This window comes from Agelaius phoeniceus, chromosome 14 (genome assembly GCF_051311805.1).
Source record: "Agelaius phoeniceus isolate bAgePho1 chromosome 14, bAgePho1.hap1, whole genome shotgun sequence".
In the NCBI taxonomy this organism is placed as follows: domain Eukaryota; kingdom Metazoa; phylum Chordata; class Aves; order Passeriformes; family Icteridae; genus Agelaius; species Agelaius phoeniceus.
The window spans coordinates 8042829-8064022 of NC_135278.1; the positions used below are offsets into that span (position 1 = coordinate 8042829).

The 21194-nt window shown below is 39.4% G+C and overlaps 1 protein-coding gene across 5 annotated transcripts in view; it reads left to right on the forward strand.

The window, feature by feature from the left end:
• The window catches only part of AFF2 (ALF transcription elongation factor 2), a 326975-nt gene that overhangs the window by 295292 nt on the left and 10489 nt on the right, over window positions 1-21194 (forward strand). For 3 of the 5 annotated variants that reach the window (XM_054641636.2, XM_077186243.1, XM_077186246.1), the window contains exons 12-20: window positions 277-401; window positions 6222-6456; window positions 8345-8484; window positions 9031-9094; window positions 12408-12544; window positions 15722-15793; window positions 16152-16245; window positions 18955-19002; window positions 19508-19557. In XM_054641636.2, coding sequence (XP_054497611.1) covers window positions 277-401; window positions 6222-6456; window positions 8345-8484; window positions 9031-9094; window positions 12408-12544; window positions 15722-15793; window positions 16152-16245; window positions 18955-19002; window positions 19508-19557 — 965 coding nt within the window. The remainder of the gene's footprint in view (window positions 1-276; window positions 402-6221; window positions 6457-8344; window positions 8485-9030; window positions 9095-12407; window positions 12545-15721; window positions 15794-16151; window positions 16246-18954; window positions 19003-19507; window positions 19558-21194) is intronic. The other 2 variants (XM_077186245.1, XM_077186247.1) reach the window with 2 other exon arrangements.

Genomic DNA, 21194 nt, shown 5'->3' on the forward strand with positions numbered 1-21194 from the left:
TTATTAATTAAATTCCAGTGCACTCCAGAAGATAACTTTAGCACATGAGACATTTTGCTTCCTAATTATCTGCTATGTCACTTGTTATAGAACTCCATGTCCTGTGTTTGGAGCACGTTTAGCCCTGGTTTCAGGTGACTTTCACTTCTCCTAGACCAGTAGTTTAACTGCTGCTGCTGTAAAGGAAATACACTGAGATTCCATAGGTCCTCTGGATGGCCAGTGAAGCTGTGCATAAGTGCTGGCTCTTTGATGCTCTGCCATGTTTTGTTACAGCAGACAGAAAGCCTGGACACCTTTGTGGAAAGCAAGAAGCAGCGCCTGGAGGAGCCTCCAGCTTCCTGTCTGCTCCCACCTTGTATCTCTCCAATTCCAAACCACAGAATAACCAGCACTAAAGAGTAAGTGGATTTTTGACATCACATTCCTGAGGGATTTCACAGTACTGTTCTGTAAATATCTTGGCTGTAGAGTCAGATGGGCTTTACAGCCTTGGTGGCTGTAAAGTGGCACAGCCTTGGTATTCCCATCCATGAGTAAGAGGATCCACATGACTTTGGATGAGATTCATGCCTCCTTCTGATGGCCTGCAGGACTTCAGAATGCTGCCATAATCCTGGTGTACTCTTCAACCTCCTTTCAATGTTCTTTCTTGCCTCTATTACCTTGAACCTCTGTGGACAGAGAATCCTGCTAAAATTGGGATTTATTTGATTGCCTGGAATTAATTTTTTAAATAATTTTCATGAGAGACAGTTCCCAGTTTTACTGAACAAAATAGTGAAATTGCCTCTTGTTTTACCTGTGTATACAGCAATATCAGGAGCCACCATCCCAGGTGTCTCAGACGTGCTTTGTATCTCAGCAGACACACCATCCAATAGTTTGTGCCTTTCAGAGTGTCTTTCAGAGGTGGCTATAATGCTTGAACAAACAGGTGCCACATAAATAATGATTCTGATTATAGAGTCACAAGGTTAACATTCTATAAATAGCCAAAGAGTCCAATTCCCTTTTGTTATTTCGTGCTTTTATGATTTTGAGATGAGGTGCTTCTTTCTGCTTTGCACTAGGATAAGCAAAGAATCAAAATCATAGTGTGTTTCTAAAAACAATTTGAGGATAATATAGGTAAATTTTGATGAAGTTCAAAAACAAGTTATGAAACAGCACACTAATTTTAAAATCCCTAAAGAAAAGTTGAGCATCATTTTATTTATTCTGGTGTCAATAAGGAGTAACATCAGTCTGTGAATTAGCCACTCATTCAGCCACTGAGAAAATCAGAGTTGGAGTCTGGAAAAGGAAGATAGAAGTTACAGTGGGATCTGTAACATGCTGCACATTTGATAAACATCATGATGGGTGTTACCTGATTGTCATTGCTGGATATACAATGAGCAGAGATATATTGCAGAGGGAATCAAGGATTATGCATCCCCAACACCTCCACAATCCATTAAAAAAAATCTTTCTATTCTTGTCACCATCAGGCCCTGAGGATCCACCCCCAACCTGATGTTTCTTAATTTGAGCTTGTTTTCCAGGTCGTTAATTTGATTCCTCAGAGCTTTCAACCCTTGGGTATTCTCTGTTAAAACATAATTGTGTCCATCAATAGTTATTTCCATATACTAGCTTTTTCTCTCATCTACCTGAAGTTTTGAAACAAAATTTTCTGACTATTTTTCCACCTCAGTAAGACCTGGATCACACTGCCTTTGTTGTTACTGGTGTTTTCTGAGTTTGCTTGAAGAAAATGCAATACTTTTTTTGATTCAGGTTTTCACTTCAGGTTTTCAACTCCCATAGACATGCAAGTGAATATAGATCAATGTATTTCCCAAAAGATCAGAGAGCTGGATGAACTGTGTGAAGACAATTTCCTAGAAATTTAAACGTTCATTTTTAAGCAGTCAGGAGTGATTCTGTTCTCCAGAAGATTGAGTAAATTTTTAAGAGGAGGCAGAAGAAAGTCCAGTGTTCAAGGCCATGGGGGAAAATAACACTTCAGGGGTAAAAGGTTGAAAGACAGGGTTTGCCATTTGGTCTTTTATTCCCAGAAGTTCTAAGTTTCCTTTTAGAACTCTCTATATAAGCACTTTAAGAAACGAGGGTGAGTCAGCTACAGGTGTGATGATGATCTTCAATCCCTTAAGGAGGTGTTAAGTCCCATGGTGGATGTTGTCACTTAGTAGGAAACTTAGGTCTCTCCTATTAGAACTTGATCCCTGTGCCAATAAGCCAAGTTCCCCAAGGCAGACATGAGATTTTTATTAGGCTTTTTTAAAGGTACAAGAGTGTTTTGACAGAAAGACCACAATCTGGGCCAAAACTGGGAGGCATTCAGGAGTCTGGAGCAATCAGCCAAAGACAGGTCACACCTGTTCTTTCACAGTTCCCAGTGCCTGCCTTGCTGTGGTTTAGGCACTTGGATACATTTCTCTATAATCTTCCCCTAAATATATGGGCTCAACAAAGCAGGCAAAGATGCACAATTAATCTTTAAAGGGTCACGTGTCTAATAAGGGCCATTATATGCCTAATTTCCACAAGTTTCTGTGACTACATGTACAATTTGAGTTTAGAAATTTCAAATGGCCACTTGTGAACTTAAAAGGCATCTGCACAACTAGAGAGCAGTTTTGTATTGTGTAGTCATTGCATAAGCTGTAATTACCTCTCTGTTTCTTCCCTCACATATTCAGGGGCTGATGCCTTTTCCTAAATCTGACGTGACACTTAAAATATACTGTTCAAACTATTGCCACTGTATTTTCCTTATTTCTGATACTTATAGCAAATGAAGGAATAGGTGTTTCAGTGTGTTTATAGGAATACATTGAAGCACTTCTGTGAAGCTGAATTTTTGTCAGATCAGCTGCCTGCTTTGCAGCAGAGGATTACTTATTTGTATTTAGTTCCTTGACAGAAAAAATTTAATTTAAGCATTAATTGTTTGTGCTGCTGAATCCCATTGATAGATGAATATTTGATTGGTAGACCCAGTCCAGGCAGAGACTGGACTTACCAAATACTCACCAGTGTTTGGCTTTTTGTAGCAGCACAGGGAATTATTTGCTGATGCAAACTGTGAGTCAAAATGGACTCATACCAGTGAGACATGCCCACCATTTAGCAGGCATGCTAGAAATCTGTCTGAGGCAACCATTTCTGCATTTTTGTTTTTCAAAATTTCCCATTCTCTTTTGTTTTCAACCTTTAGTTGAAGATGCACCTCTCCTTGGCAATACATATTAGTTGATCCCTTGGGTAGTCACAGCAGCATTCAAGGGGGGTTCCTTCATGGCACAGGCAGCCTTCACATCTATGACAATGACTTCAGCTCCATTCAGGTGCTGCCATATGGCCCAGGCCAATGTGGGAGTGACCTTTCCCTGTAAACCCCTGCAGAAAGTCAGATACACCATCAACTGCAGTATTTCATTGTGGGCCAGGGGAGGAGAGGCAAAAGAAAAACCAAGTTCCTGGCAAAGACAGTGGCTTTGTCTCACTCCCAGGCCAGAGATACCACTGCATACCACAAGGAGTGGATAAAGAAAGGGGCAAAGAAAAGCAGCTTGAAACATGAGAGTAGCTGGAAATTCTCCCTTCTTCATGCAATGACCTCTTGTTGCCTGCTTGCTTGCTCGCTTTCTGCCCTAAAAAAAAACAGGCTGGAAAAAAAAAAAAAAAGGAGATGGGGAACCATCTCCTTCTTTGATAATTGGCCTGTTTTAGACACAAAAGATTAAAACCCTGCAGCCAAAAGACCATCAGTTCTGCTTGTAGTTTTTCAGTGCACTTTGTGTTTCTCCCTAGATTTTAAATAATTTTAACTAACAATCATGTCAGCAAATTAAACCATTGAGTCTTGGTAATTATTGCAATAAATTCATTCAAAATTAGCGATTCCTGCAATCAAAGACCAGTTTCTTAGGCCATTAACAGCCCAGAGCAAAGTGACAATCTGGTTAACTGCTGGTAACAACCTATTTCATGGAGGTTATTGTTAGCATAAATGCTTTAGTGTAAATTTGAGGGAGGTAACATTGCTAAATAAATTATCAGCTTAATTCCCGCAAAAACTTATAGAATTAAGTGGGCAAGGGAAAGAAAAAAAAAAGAAAAAAACCCAACAGACAATTAAAACTGTATTTATGGGGGGGCGGAGTTAAACAGAAATTAGGTAGAAAAAATATCCTCTAGAGCCTTTTATTTTGTGGTTAATTCTTCCAAGCCTCAGAGTGATTTATGTGCCAGAGTTGAGTAGTTGTACCTGTTCCTTGGTTTGCCCCATCTTATATCTGAGCCCAAAGATGAAGTGAACTGATGTAGTTTTAGATAGTGAAGAGCTGCAGACTCCTACATGCACAGTGGCACAGAAAATCACTTTGTTCCCCCTGTGAGTGCATGTTCAGGGTTCCCTGTGTAGGGCATGTACTTGGGAGGCAGAGGGCTTGGGTTCTGTCCCTGCATGCTTCTGTGGGTTAACTGTGTCTTCTTTGCTGCTGTACAATCCAAGAACACGTGTGTGCTTTGTCAGGGCAGTGCTCCCCCTCCTTTGGAAAATTTTCCTCTGGAAAAAGTTCAGAGTGTTGTGAGCTATAACTATGGTAACTTGTCTGAGCTCCAAAATGCCTTTTGGGGGTCAGAAAGCAAACAGATGGAGCTTTGAGTGAGAACTTTCTGGAGGACATATTGCAGGACCACATGTGCATGAAATCAGTCTCCTCTAAGAACTGCTGGTCTAGTCCAACATGGTTGTTTGCCTTTGATCTTCTTCAGACCCATGTGTTTTCCAAGAAGGACAGCATCCATCCATAAGGCAATATGAATTTGAGCTTGTTTTATTTCTTCAGTCTGAAGATCTTTAATATCAGAGGGTTTCAAATAAGATATTTTAACTCTGCTTCAGTTGAATTAAAGTAGTTTTGGGTAGAGGAGCTATAAAACATGACTTTGTTTGATTTCACTCTGTGGTTTCACAGATAAGGCTAAAATAGTTCTGTATTACCAAAGGTCCCAAGTAGGGCAGTGACCGAGGTGTAGATATTGATACTGTCAGTGAAACTGCAGAAGAGGCCAGACTGAAATGAGAGAGAGCTCCTAAATGAGAAGTAAGGAAACCTGGGTCGCCTTCTCCTCTTTCCCTGGTTACTTTGAGGCAAAGGAGATCAATAATTCCTGACACTGACTGAAAGTGGGAACAAAACATAAATTCTTGTTGACTTAATTTGTTATTGAAATTTTAGTCAATAATCATGAAAAGTAAATGATCATGTAGTGCAATATTAGATGTCTAACAAAAGATTAAAATTCAGGTTATCTTCATTGACTGAGCCGGGACAATGCCTAAAATAAAAATCTATGAGTAGATTAACGTGATAAGCAGTCAGTGAAGTCTTGGGTTTGGTTTTTTCTTTTTTGATGAATTTGAGTGGAGAAAGGTCTACCAGGTTGGTTTTTATTTTTCTGGTTTTACTGTGCATCACAGCTGCCATTGCTAGCCAGCTAACAGTCTCTGTACATAAAACAGACAATAGATTATCATGTTACTTGAGCTTTCATGTCAAAACCACATTCATTTTCTGAATCACGTTCAATTCATCAACCAATATTTGCTCAAGGGCTTTGCCAGCTACAATGTATCATTTTAATATAGTGTTGAATGTTGGCTTTATTCTAAAGGTTAAATAATTATTATCTTGTTATTGTTATGGTTATCATTTTGTAGTTGTTATGAATTCTATTTTTGGTTCATATGCTGCCATGCGCTGTTTGGGGTTTTTTGCAAAGGTTGCTTTTGTGAGCCCTAATCCACCTCTTAAAAAGATGCTTAATGTTAAACACATAAATAGTCATACTTGATGTCAAAGGAACTAACCCTGTGCATAAAACTTTCCAGCACTTTGCTGAGTCAGAACCTCTATGACCTCTCAAATGAAGACTGACTCAAATTAGCATTTAAATTGGGTGCAATTTGTACTAATGCACTGCAAGTTGTCCTCCAAAGCAGAAGGTTTCTGCAGTCATTGAAAAGGCAGAAGCAGCTCTTCTGTTTTCACTGCTGTCCCCTTGTGCCTCGCCACGGAGGGCACGGGACTGCAGGACAGAATGGAGGGCAGAGCTGGCTTCTCTGTAAATGAAAAGTGCAGCATTGTGCTGTGGAGAATTAACCAATATTCTTGAAGTGCAACTGGTTTTTCTGTGTGTCCCAGGAGCAGCAGTAGCTCGGTGAAGAAGGTGACAAAGAAAAGAGAAGAGAAGCTGTTCCCTCCTCCCTTGTCCCCGCTCTTGGACGACCCTGTGCACCGGCGGCACAGCAGTGACAACAGCTCCTTCAGCCAGGAGCCCACTGTCACTAACGCCTCACAGACCAGCAGCTCTTCCTCCTCTGCTTCTAAACACAGAAAGAATGAAAATAAATCTTCTTCTAACCCCAAAGGAATCTGTGTAAGTAACCAGCCTCCGTTGGTGGCGGTAAACAAGATGAAATGGAATCAGTTCAGATTTATTCTATTGGATTTTTTTCCCACACAGTATGTATTTCTAAATGCTTATGTAGCCCCACTCAGGGGGAGTGGATCTGTGCAGAGCCAGGCATAAACAGCTCTTGCAAGCTCCATTTTTAGGTCAGCATTAGGCATCTGCTTGGTGTTGTCTATCATTCCCTGAAGCACCTGGACCCTGAGCCTCAGAGAAGAGCCTTTGCAGCCATCAGCTAGCTGAAATTAGTCCCTTAACTCTGTAGCTGCAGCACTCACATTTTGAAAATAAAACTTCCAGAATATCACCTGAATTACTGCCCCAAATTCTCAGCCAGAATTAAGCACTGTAGTCATACTGAATATTATGGCCTAAACTGAACAGACAATAACAATATAACAAAAAAATCCTGTCCATAGTACACTCAGCATGTTAATAACCTTTCTCAGGTTTTCAGGCTCACAACAGTAAGGTTTATTTATGCTCAGTCTTCATTAATGATTTGTAACCTTTCAGACAATTTATAAATTGGGGTTTTTTCCCCTGAGAATATCACACTCTTAGGGCCATCTCCCCATTAGTGGTTCTCACAGAGACGGTTCTTTATTGCTTGCTTTTCACCAGATTCAGGTAGGTTTTTTTCTGAAAATACATGAAAAAGAGCCAAACCTGCATATCAAATTCACTAAAACAACATAAAATTTCACATTGGTTTGTCATCCTCTTTTTAGGTTAAACAGAGAAATTCCAGGGTTTTGGCCCCTTTTAGAAAATAGTCCTTCCTCTAGAGTTTCAAACCCATCCTTTCTTTATATTATCAAACTGTATCTTAGTATCACTGTCAAAATTAAAAAACAAGAAGAAAATTCTGCCACAGAAAAGGCCATGCATAGCCCCATTTTTCACAGTTCACCACTTTGAGAGAGGTTGTTACCCTGCACTGTAATAGTAAAACTCACAAGTTGCATTGAATTGTAGGTGACAAATCACTTCACCTTATTCATTCATCCCTGTTGCTTTCTGATATCATTGTGTCACTTCAAGCTGCGCCAGTAATACACACGCCTTCAACTGAAATCAGTGCCAAAATGAACTGCATATGTCAGCAAATAAACAGTGCTGTGTAAACAGCAGGGCCTCTTCATCTCATCCCAGCATCTCTAGTCAGATTTATCCTTTGTTAATCTATTATCTTGATGCAAGAAATATTTTTCCCCTAAAATATGTTAGACTTCTTTCCCTAGTTCATTGGTTCATCTGTAATTTAGTTTATCTGGTTGGGGACCAAGCTTGCAAGTTGCAATTGCCTGATTTAAAATCTTCTGTTATGCCTCTGGTTTTAATCATTGCAAAGTCACAACTGACTTCTGCTTTCCATTCTTCCTTCTGTAGCAAGAGAGGAAATTGTTCCCTGCTGAAATCCAAGCAGACTCTTCAGCCACATTAACAGTTAGCTCCTAGTAATATAGAAAAAAAGGTTCCATTAGTGTGATACACCTTGAAGAAGTTGAGTTTAGATCTAGCCTGGCCCATTAGATCTCCCCAGCCTTGCTTTAACCAGTGTCTCTAGTCAGTAACACCATGGTACCCACCTAAACCTTACACCTCCAAGTGTAAATTACTGAGTTCAGGTGAGAGCCCAGAAGTGGAGTTGTACTCCCTAATTAATCTCTTAGGCTCATGTTACCAAAAAGGGAACGCTGGTTTGGTGAGGTGACATGAAGCTACGTGGGCTGCTTGGTGCCTTAGCCTTTGGTTTGTTGGGAAGGGTTTTTGGCAGGGAGGGTGGATGTGAGCACTTACATTGTTGGAAGGTGTTTGTTTGAACTATGAATAACAGTGCTGTGTTTCCTAGGAGGAAGAATCTCACAGTACACCCACAGCCAACACTCTTCTTGACACCAGCCATCTAGAACCAGACATCTGGTCTGCAATGCCAACGCTTTCCAATGGGAATTCTGAGCCCAGAAGACCCAAAATAACATTTGATGATGTGTAAGTTTTATTGACTTTGTGCTCTGTGATTGGGATTTTTGTGCAAGCAGAGGTCCCAGTGAAAGAGAATATCTTTGATTACAGTGCTGGCATTGGGCACCTGTGTGGATAGTGCTGCACAAAGGCACACACAGTTTTAATCTTGGCAAATGAACTGTTGTCACTGATTAATGAAGATTCTGTTGATAAATGTTTTCAGATCATGAATGTTGGTTCACGGTAATTCTTCTTCATTTTTTTATTTTAGCTCCTCTAATGGAAACTTCTTATACTTAATTAGTTTAAAATATTTTTCCTTTTCCTCTGTTCAGCACACATTAATAGGTCCTTTGGGCAACCAGTTTCTACAGCTACTTATTTTACATTCTGGTCACCCATGATATCTCTGCATACAGCAGCTTGAGATTGATATCAGGTTAAGATTTAAAGAGATAAGTGGGTATATATGTCAAAAATCTTCTTTAAAGCAGTCAGCATTTTTTTCAAACAACATTTTTCCAACTGTATGAAAGCAAAGACTTGAATTAATTGATTTTGTCTCTCTAGGCTGCACAATGCAGATTATTACATGCAAGAGGCTAAGAAGCTGAAGCATAAAGCAGATGCACTGGTAGGTTATCACAGGTTTTTTTGTCTCTTTCCACTGTGGAACTCAGTGTTAAAAAATGAACATTATTGCACAAGATCTGAAACCTCTCAAACCAAGAGGAACTCTGCTACTGACTAAACTGTGCTTCAGTTTGTGCTCCATAAACACTGTGCACAAGTTAAACCCTGAATGCCATTCCTAACTTTTAAGTATTTGTTCCCAAAAAGAGCTACTTACAATAGCTGCTGTTTCTTCCAAGGGGGAGCAACAATCATGCTGTTTATGAAGTATGTAAGATGGTTTTATGAAAGTTGATGTGTACTTGAAATTTGTTTTTCTATTCATTTTGAGCCGAAAACAGAAGTGATGAAATATTCCATAGCAGAAAGACAGGCAAATCACCTCACACCCCATTATCATGTGGTAAAACTGTTTGATATTTCCAATCTGATTGTTTAAAATCTGAAACAATTCATTTTTATGTACTACATTCATTTTTATTGCATGGTTTTAGCCTGATAAAGAAAGTCTCAACACACTTATTCCCAAAAAAATCTGGTAGTGAGGTAGTTCAATGCTGGGAAAGCTTTTTTGCTTGCTTTACCCCAGAGGAAATTCCAGTAAGAAGGGCCTAATTTTGCCAAGTGTTTGGATTTTGATAAAACTACATAATCTGACAGATTGTTTTCTATCATGGTTTGTTCTATACGAGCTGTTGCCAGTTCTGAAGTGTCCTTAATAAACATTTGCTTTGTAGGAAGGGACTTTTCCTCCTGTATGCTACATAGGATGCAGAACAGAGGCTCATTCAGGAAGACTTAGTGGAACTTGACTCCTCTACTTAATTTAACTAAGATGTCTAAAATGGAGTGTGGCCATCCACTTTGCCCCTCAAAGAGCTGGGTGATTATTCACCTCTCAGCTTCATAATTTCTGGGGGTTTTACACATATAGTCTATCATTACCCATTAGAGATTTTGCAGTTAGAAATAAAAAAAAATCTTTAAAAAATCCCCAGATCAATTACATGCTATGTTTTTTAAAAGCAAACTAGCCAAACAAAGTCTCTCCCTCTGCTGTCAGTGAGCTGAAGGAGGAATGACATTTCAAGCTGTCTGCTTCAGCTCTCCAGGCTCCCTTTTGGCTTGGGGCACAGTGTTTCCAAGTGTGTTTTCTGTGTGAGGTGGGTTCAGGGTTTTGGCACCTGTTGTGGCTGTCAGCAAGGTGACAGTCATCCCTCCCAGTGTGCCTGTTTGCAGGAGGTGGCCTGATGGCTTCCAGCCAGCTCAGCAGGGCACATCCAGCCACAGTCTGGCTCTGCAGGCTCACAACACCTCCCACAGCTGGGTGACCTTTAAACAAAGCACACATGGTGCTGGCACAGGGCTACCTGCTCCATGCTAGCAAATATTTACAGGCTCAGGCCCGATGATCTCAACATGCTCCATCAATTCACCTCCCTCTGCAGCCAGACACACTCACAAGGTGCTGCCCTTCTCTGTGCTCTCACCTGTGCCTGTGCCTGCAGCATCTGGGTGTTCCTCAAGCAGCACTAAGAGCAGCAGGCACAGCCCACCCCACTGCTGCCTGCAGGCAGGTCCTGGCTGCCACACACAGTCTGACACCCCGAGTGCCCCAGTGTGAGGCCGTCCACTGTGATCAACTTGTTGGCAGGCATAAATATCCATGAACAAAGTATCTGCTTTTTCCTTCTGCTATTTAGATCTCAAGTCTTTTTTTTCCCACCCAATGCAGCTGCACACAAATAATCTCCATGTAACACATTTGGTGTGCAATCCCAAAGTGTTACTTGTCCTATGGAAACAATTGCTGCTGGTTACTTGGTGCTGACATGACAGAGCACAGGCAGCATTGAAAGATGTGTTGCAGTGGCTAGAAAGATAATGCATGTGACCTCAAAATGTGTCAGCAAATGTTAATGAGATTTGTGGCAGCAGTGTTCCTGAGCTTGTAGAGAAAATAGATTTCTGCTGAAGGGCAGGACGTTTCATGTCTTATGGGAGCGACCCCATGGAAACCTCTCCTTGTCTGGGGCTGCAGGAAGGGATAAGCTAATTTGGGTGGGTTGTACCATATGGAAGAGATCTTGGAGACCTCACTGTGTGCCTGTCTGAGATGTGACGAGCTGGAATAATTCCACCTTCTTCAGAGAATCAGATCCCGTTCCTGGCTCAAATTCTGTGTCTCTACTAAATCTGCTTGCAGCCAGATTCTTTTTTCCATACCACAAAAAAGTCATCTTTGGAAGACTTTTTGTCTTCCAAAAGAAATGGAAATTCTTCCAAAGTGAGAAAAGGAATTTGAAGAATATGCTGAGAAGCAGCCACTGGAATAGAGAGAGAGCAGTCAGAAACATTTCCCTTTTTCTGCTCATTCAGTTAATATCTATCAATTCTACAACTCTGTACGTAATCAATGCACAAGAGCAGTACTTGAAATTAAAGGTGGGCAGAGAGAACTAGTTATGGCTTAGCAGGAGCCACAAAGACAAGTATACTGTTATCTTGGACCAGTAATAAATGTTATGCTTTGTGTGTTGTTAGAATGGGCTTCTGTTTTGTGAATGGAAACATATGCAGATGCATCAAAAATATTTTGATAGAGACATAGAAAGACATTTTTAAATTATTTAAAGTATATTGGATCCCCTATATCAAATGCCACATTAATAGAATTCTTACATTCAGCTATCAAAAACTGAAAATGTTAAATACTATTATAAAGTGCGTACTATAAAAATGTCATATATAATATTCATTACACATAAAAAACGAAATCAGTATGTCTAAGTCAGTTTAATCACAACCATTATGAGGGCTAAAACCTTTTGCAATAAAATCCTAGTAAAATGAAATATTAAGCAGTGCTATATTGTCTCCCTTTTTTTTCCCTGCTCTTTTACTCATCATATAAGTGATGTGATTTTTTTTTTGATCAACAGTTAACACAGAATATGACATCAGCCAAGTGGCACGGAGTTGTTACTTAACTCTTGCATAGTGACACTCAAACTTAGTTCATCTGTCAAGGAGCAGTATGGATGTGCACAAACATGCTTAGTGCCCTTTCTTGCCTGTGTAAATCCCTGATGTCAGTGGGCATACACTGAGTTTCCTCTGTGGAGCATTCAGCCCCATACTGCCCTGAAAAGATTTGGTAAAAATACATCCTGCCTTAATTACTGTATGAATTCATTCCTAACTACCAGTGTCTCTTTGCTTTCATTCTAAAGCTAGTGTTGCTTTGTAGAATGATTTGCCCACCTAGAAATCAAAGCTGAAGGATTTTCTTGACAGTGTCCTTCCCATTTCAGCTGGAGAAGTTCGGCAAGGCAGTGAATTATGCTGATGCTGCCCTCTCCTTCATCGAGTGCGGGAACGCTATGGAGCGAGATCCATTAGAAGCTAAATCTCCATACACCATGTACTCAGAGACTGTGGAACTCATCAGGTTAATGTCCTTTCTGTGATCATTTTCATCATCTCATTTCAGTCATAATTAGAACCTGCTATGTTTTAAAAAATACCATTTCAACGTATTAATGATTTGTCCAAGGCATCTTCATCTCAGAAGTCATCATAATTAGTTCTTGCCATTTTATTAATGTCATGGAAAATTTATAATTGATGGACACTGCTTTTATAAATTATCCCCTTTAGAGGTTATAATGTGAGTGTTATAATTTGCAATATTCATAAAATTAAAATTGAAATGTAGTGGGTGGAAGTAAAGTATAGTAATTTCACTGTTTGGCAATGACACTTGTCTTTTAAAAGGTGTAGTTTTATAATTCAAAACATTAAAGGGAGTCTATCAGGATTTCTATTACAAACCCTGGTTTTAGAGGTTTATAACTTGGCTGTTAAAAAAGACAAAAAGTGAAACTTGGGATATAAGATCAGAGCCAGAGAGGAATCTTCTGCATATATTGTCTTGAAAACAGTATATTTTTAATGTTACAGGAATGTGCACCAGCTGAATTAATTTTAATACAGTTTTGTAGACTCATAGGCTAGAATATGGATAAGAGAGTCTTTACATACTAATAAAATGTCTGAATTATTGTTCTAAAATCTGCTACTGCTCCTTATAGCTGCTTCATAGTCTTGGGTCCATAGAAATAATAATCTCCTGAGTAACTAAGTTTGCTTTACTTGAGCAAATTATCAAAGTGAAATCAAGCAGGATTAAATGTACCTGCAAGTAGAACAACAGGATTTTTCCTCTTCACTGTGATGCACCTTTGCTTTCCCCAGTGTATGCTGGGAATATCCTTGTTAATGTCAGTGTAATTACTGGCAGTTTGCAGAAGTGAAAGAAAAAGAGGCAAATCAAGCCCTAAATATTTGGTTTCTAATATGTCAACGGTGGTTTTTTTAACATGCCAGATTAGCTATTAGGGACTGCCAAGATAATGCATGTTTTACATTTTGAATAAGTAGGTATTTGCATAATAAAATGTATCAAATCTTAAGCTCTTACTCTCAGGTAAATAATATGCCTGTTAAATAATTAAAAACATGTTTTTTACATTCTACACTTCATAAAGGGAGGAAAAAAATCTAAAGCAATCACTCAAGAAAAAAATTGTGTTCACTCAACACTTGATCCATGTTAAACCCTGGAGAGCAGAGGACTTAGAAAAGGAGCCACCTGCCTCTGCTCTGCTGTGCCCAAATCATCCTGCAGTCTGACAGCATGTCCTGAACTACACAGCTGCAGCTGCATGGCAGAATAAATTCTATTTAAAGAAATATTATTTAAAGAAGGGAGCCTTTCTTCACAGGAGCCTGGATTTATTTTTGGTTTTTTAAGAAAACCATGCAGCCCAGTTGTAATCACTGCTCCTCAGTCCAGCAGTTTGTCTGTTCAGAGTGCACAGAACAAAAACTTTGTTTACCCACAACATGTGAACCACTTAAATCAGGGAATGGCAGCTCCAGGAGTGGCTCACAAAAGGGCAGGACCTGCAGGGAGTCAGGTGAGGGCACAGTTTGTCCTGGGGTGGCTGGCACTCCTCAGCATCAACAGCCCTGCTGCCTTGCTGCTCCTGGCACAGTCCTGCTGCAGGCTGGGGGACAGGTAGACCTTGGCATGGAAGCAGCACCTGATCTGCTTTTGGCTGTGGAAGAATCTGGAGAATATGTTATATTAGATCTCCAATATATAAATAGCTTAAGTCAGGTGAAATTAATTCCACCACCTACCACCAAAAGTAGAGTTTAATTCACCGACTGTTGCATGCAGCATCTTGTGGCAGCCAGTGAGACTGATTTGTCCATTTAATTGCTGTCAGTGGTCAGACATGGACAAAAGGATTGCCCAGGTGAGCAGCAGGCTGGTACAGGCTCAGTAAAGCTCCATGGACAAAGACACAATTCTTGTGGGCTACAGTGGGTGCTGGATGTACAGACAAAGTATGTGGCTGTACACACAACCCCTTCTCAGTGCAGCTGCTAATATTAGCATAGGTTTTTACTGTGAGATAACAAACAGAGGGAAATTTTCCTCACTTTTACTCCTCCCTTCATCAGAAGCACAATTTTCCCCTTTTGCATTTAGCTGTGTCTGCCCTGACTATCTGCATCAGACACCTATTTGTGAAAGCAAGTGGAGCATCAAAGAGATTGGGACTATCAGAGATCTGACTGTCAAATGTGTTTTAATTTAGTGGTAGTGCTGAAGTCCCAAAGATACAAAGATCTTTGTGATTGATCACATCCATCCAGTCTGACTAGAACCCCAACACCCAAGAGCAGGTGGGACAGGATGTGGGGGAGGCTCCCAGCTGGGTGGTGCAGCTGCAGCCTGGGGCTGGGATGGGTGCTGGGAGCCAGGCAGGGGAGAGCAGCTCACTGCCTGCACACCATTACCTGCCTGTAAATGGGAGCTCATCAGGACTGCCTGGATACCTTAAAACTTTCTTACGCAAGGCTGAACCCTATTACTTATTCTAACACAAGTACCTGTGAAATTGCATTAGGGCTCAGAACAATGATTTTATGCGATGAATTGATTTTCAAGAGACTAATGCATAGAATGGAGTGTGCTCAGTTAAAGGAAAAAAAAGACAGAGGAAAATAGGAATACTCAATCCCTGATCATCCAAATGTTGGACAGCAGCAATTAAATAGAGAGGGACGACCAAGTACACAAGATTCATAAATTAATGAGCCCAAGAATGAAAAAAGCTGTGAACGTGACCTTTCCTGTATGTAAAACCATTTTCTATATAAAATATATTTATGAGAACGATTTTGAAGATATTATTCAAGCCCAAAGTACTATATGTAAAACATTATATATTACTTTATACTTCAGTACCTATAGGCCAAGATCTTATGCTTCTGTTCAACACTCATCCCAAATGTTTGCAGCACTCAGCCTAGTTGGCTGGATATAATATCATTAATATGCCCAAGAATAGTTCACCTTGTTGGCCCAAAAAATTGGTTGGTGATTTACTTAAGGCCTCCAGATTTTAAGTGATGCTTTCTGTTGAGTTTTACATGGATCTCTTCATTATAGAACACTGCGACCAATAACTGTTGCAGTTGGAGAAGAATATCTGATTATTTTTGGAAACATTTTAACTCTCAGTTTCTTCTCTCTCACCTTTCTGACAAGGTATGCAATGAGACTCAAGAATTTCACAGGCTCTTCTGCTACAGAAGGGGACAAGAAATTAGCAGTTTTATGGTAAGTCCCTTTGCGACAATGAGAGAAGCAGCTAAAATCTTAAGGAGGACTTTAAAAGTACTGAATTACTTAAGCAGCTTACAGAAGATCATTATTCTTGTTTTCCATTAAACTATTAAAGGATAACTAATGGATTTCTTCAGCAGCTGACTAAACATTTATTCTTCTAATTTATACTCTTATCAAGATGGGATTTTAATGCTTTTGACCACTTTTTTTTTTTTCTCCATTTGCTTATGTTTCAAAATGTAACCTTAGAACAGAGACTGCAAAATATAGGTCAGCTTTTTTTTTTTTTTTAAGTTTATAGGTTTCATTAAGCAATGGAATTAACATAATCCTTTCCTAATTACCACAGCTACCGATGCTTATCACTTCTCTACTTGAGAATGTTTAAACTAAAGAAGGACCATGCTATGAAGTACTCCAGATCTCTGATGGAATATTTTAAGGTAATCTTTATTCTGTTTAATTTATTGATATGAAATGAAATTCATACCAACACTGAGAGCTCTCACAAGTATACTGCATGACTTAAAAGTCCCACATTTAACCTCTCCCCTGGGAAATGCAGGCAGGATGGCTGCCAGGGAATGGGGACAGAAGTGATTTGGGGGATTTTTGGATTAGTCACTTGATTCAAAGGACCATACTCAGTAATTCTACAAAAATAACATTATTCTCAACACCATGTAATGTTTATGCAAGTTTCTGATTTTTTCAAGGTTTCAATGTGCAAGTGATTATGAACTGACCCCTAATGAACCATAATAAAGCAATTATTTGGGCTGTAGTTAGTTAAGTTTAGATTTTAGATTCAGTGAGATTTCCTGAAGATTATTGCAGTTTCAGAGATTTATTCTTTTATTCCTGTGGAACTTCAAATTACCTTATCTACATCTTGAAAAAAGGTTTGCCTTTACCTTAAATTGAGTGGAGATCTGATGGTCATGACTTGGGGATGTTTCATTTTACTTTGTCAAATGCTGTTTACCCAGTAAGAATGACAAATCCTCACTGTTCCTAGATCAGGAGAGAAATAGAATCTGTGAGGTTTTGATATTTATATTTCACTGGTTAATGCTGTTTGAAGCATACATTAATTCTTTTACTTTATTACTACATATTATTCTATAATTATGTAATTATACTGGCTTGTCAGCCCATCAGTCTTTTATTGTTGGTGTTTTCAGCCTCTGTGAATTTGTTCAAGGCTTTGACATATTGGTACTGCAAACCAATAAAAACCTTTAACACTGCAGTTTTCATGTTTTCATGTAAATGGTGATAAAATTGTCCTTCTGCTGTAAACTCCAGTTCTGAGATGGCAGCAGCCACAGTCCTGACTACCCACGTGTCCCCTGTGTGTGTCTCTGTGCAGCTCCAGTAATGTTAGTCCTAATCTTGTGCTTAAATGGAGACTCTCTTGTACCATTAGGAGTGCCTGTGTTGTGCTCATGGAGTTTTCAGTCAGGGATTTGCACAACAAATTAAATTTGAGCTACACACATTTGTAACCTCAGCATTTTCATGAAATGTATTCCAGCCACTTCAGATTTTATCCAGGTTGAATGTAGATTGTATCTTTAAAAAAGGATTATTAGACAAATAAACCTTTTCTGCAGAAAGTAATGATTTCTTTAAAAAAAAAAATAGGTGGGAACAGGAGAGATTCTCTGTCCTTAAAGCCGCTTTATTTTCTCTAGCTGTGCAAGTAGGTAAGATAAAGAACATATTTACTACTCCCAGCATAAGAAAATGTCCTTCAATGTAAATTAAAATCAGAGAAAAAAATAAAAATGCAATAAAATAGAGGAATCAGGAGTGCCAGGCATAGGCATGCAGTCGAAGCAAAGTGTTTCAGTTAATGTTACAGTGTGTGTGCTATGGGCACTGTAACTCACTTGCTAGAAGCAGGGTTTGAGTGGATACAGATTATATGTTCAGGTTCTTTCTGTAATAGAGGCACAGGAGGAGAAAAGAAAAGAATGGGAGCTATTAACTATGTGTTAGTTTTGTATTGCTGCACCATTTTCTCTGTGTTCGCTAGCAAGAATCTGTAATACAAATGAAACAGATTAACTGTTTGAATAGAGTTGTTATTCAAACTTTTACACAATTTTAACTGTGAAAAGCAGCCCACTGTTTACAGCAGAGCTGGGGAGGATTTTTTCAGCTAAACTGTTCTTTATATTTTTCCTCACAAATGCCACTTTGTCCAAATTGAAACCATTTGTGGACAGAACTGGTTCTGATTAATTTCCAATTAAAAGCTTCAAAATGATACTTTTAACATTTCAAAACAGAAAATAGCCATTTAATCATGAAAGCAATTTTGAAATTTAGAGGCAACTTGGAGTAAAACACCACTAAAGTGATAATTTTTTTAAATTGAAATCAGACCTTTTATGATTACAAAAAGTGACATCCTGTGATGTTTTTCCTCTGAAAGTTTGAGGAAGATTTTCATGTTTTTTAAAATGTGTTGTCAGTAGTCACTGAAATATTTTGCTAAATATTCTCATTATCAAATAACTGCTTCCCATTGAGATCTAATCTTAATCTTGATAGAGGTATTATTTGTCTCCAGGTACTGTTGGGGGCAACCCCCAGACAGGAGAAATTAACAATAAAAGCTTCTTCTCCATTTCTGAGGAGTTTCCAGGGCAGTTTATGTCACTCTTTCCTCATAAGCTCCGTATGCTCTGTGCTGTGAAACACCCCCAGTCATGCCCACATCCTCTGTGACAAGCAGTGGCTGCTGTCCAGGAATGGCCAGGCCAGTGCTGTGGTTTGGACAATGTGTTCTGCTTTGGTCAGAAATGTTGGGCTGTGAGCTGTGCTTTAGAGTCAAGTCTGTGCTCCACTGTCTGTGCTCCACTGAATCTCTGTGCCTCCCATGCAAAACACTGATTACAGTGACCAGATGAGGGCTGTAATAACGTGGGAAATACTTTGCAGAGAACTTGTAAAACTTGATTGAATTTTCACTGTGCGTGCTGACTTCTCAGCAAGGGAGCTGAATGATTGTTTTCAGAGGGCACACACAGATAGCCTCAGCCCTGATACTGCCACTTTGTATGGGAACTAAGATACCAGTCAGTCTGAGCAAGGCTGGAAAGACCTGGGCTTTATTGTTGCTCGGCAATCTTTTTGTACAGGGTTTTACAAGGTGCTACACAGACGTGAAAGGCAGGATGAGTAAGCAGGTAAGGAAAGTCAATTTGTGCAACTAAAATATATAAAAACAAAAGCATTCAAGCAGATCCTTACTAAAAATTTTATTTATACTACTGTCTGAATTCCAAGCCACCTTCCCTAAGCAACTTGGGAGGGATCAATTTCATTAAAACATCAAGCCAAATTATTTTTATTTCTTATTAAAATAGTGAAGGTCCCTCTAAAGATAAGCAGTCATTTTCACTCTGAAGAACTTACTTTGTAGAATAAGTTTCAGTGGTAATTAAACCACTTCTTTGGGACCTACATCTGCTTTTACTGGAATTTATTCTCTCTTTTATCAAATTATTTTTAAGCTACTGGTTGGAACCTACCAATCATCCACCAGCCACTTAATTATGGGACCAGTGTGCAGAGCTTTTCTGCTCCATGCACTGTAGCTCTTGCAATGAAAAGGGGGAATGTTGAGCCTTGTATCATCAGTATTCATGTACTTGCATCACCTGTATTTACATTTTGGTTTTGTACTTACAGAACTCTTCAAAAGCCTCACAGGCCCCCTCCCCTTGGGGCGGCAATGGAAAGTGAGTATTTTCTCCTGGGTACTTCTGTCTGGGAACAAGTGGTTCCAAGAGGAGAGGAAGTGTTTTTCTGCCTCTAAAGGCAAAGGACAGGTCATGGGATCAGTGTTTTGGGAGCTGCAGGTGTATTTCAAACATGTCTAATGTATAAACTGTTCTGGGCTACAGAATTCATCATACAGCTGCCTTGGGCTCATGGGGGCGAGGGGCTCCCACTGGACTAAGTCAGATCCCCCTGTGAGACATCCAGTGTGGGTAGGAAGGAAGAGCTGAATCACACCTTCATCCCTGCAAAGCCTCCTTAAGTCTAAAATCAGACATGGTGGGTCTGTGCTGAATACTTTGACAGTTTACTTCTCAAGCCAAATGAAGGCCATAAAAATATCAGTTAATTAGCTGGCAAGTACCATGACACTTTAGGAAGCCAAAGTAAAGTTAACCTTCATTGCAATGATTTTTCAATGATTCGTTCAGCAATGAAAGACCAATGAATATTTCATTGATATATGGTAAGTGCTGTTTAATAAAACTGAAGGTATATAATAGTGGTGAAAATGTGAAGGCACTTAGTCAGCCAATTATCAGTGCCTTCATATTAACGTTAAAACACCCTCACCTCAGATATGAAGTCAGGGTAATGCAGTTATGATCAGAGGAGGTGCATTGCTGCTGCATCCTTGCCTTTATCTTGCAATAGCTGTTGCCAGCTGACACACATTTCTCCTGCTTCTTTGTCCTGGTCACACATCCAGACACAAGTAAGACAAAGGTGAATGACTTTGCCTTTTTTCCATCTTTATTTAAGTAGGCTAAATTCTAAGTGAAAATGATTATTGTTAATGGTCTCTTTCTGGTGGTTCAGAAGAAGAAATGGCTATTAGACACGCCAGGGAAACAAAGAAGGAGGGGTTGAAGTTTAGCACACAAAGAACTGAAGTTTTCAAACAGACTTTGTTCTCAATTAGTGCAAAACCAAAAATTCCAACATTTTGCTTAAAGTGAAATATTGCCTCAAATAATTGAAAATATTTTGGGGTATAGGTATGTATTCACACCCCAAACACTCGGTTATTTTGAATAGGTATATATAGAGCTATTAAAGTATAGATTGTAACACAAGCTAAAGTGATTAAATAAGAAATCGCTTTAAATAAAAACTGAAAAGATATTTTAACACTGGAAAAGCAACCACTAAATTAAATTATTCATTATGTGCCAGTTTTTCCAGGCATTGAAGTGTCAGTGAAACCTTGTATTGTAATAAAAATACATAAATGTTAACATAAAGTTTTAGTGATCAAATAGACCACTGGAGCATAACATCTCTTTTGTTCCTTAAGAAGGGGCTTGTGCATAAACATTTCATGAAGCAGAAGTTATCCTTTTATTCCTGTCCTATAATAGACCCCTATGAAGTGTGTGCTCTGCAGGTGATGACATCTCCCTCGCTATTTAAAGGAGCTATTAGGTGTCCAGGATTGAGAATAAGTGGGTTTTGACTGGAGGAGAAAATTCTTGTCTGGCCACAAAGCAGGCAGCAGAAACCCAGCCCCCAGGTCAGCACCACTTCCAACATAACACCCAGCTGATCAGTCTGTTCCCACTAACTTTGGAGATAAGGAAGGAAAGCTCTGAAAGTG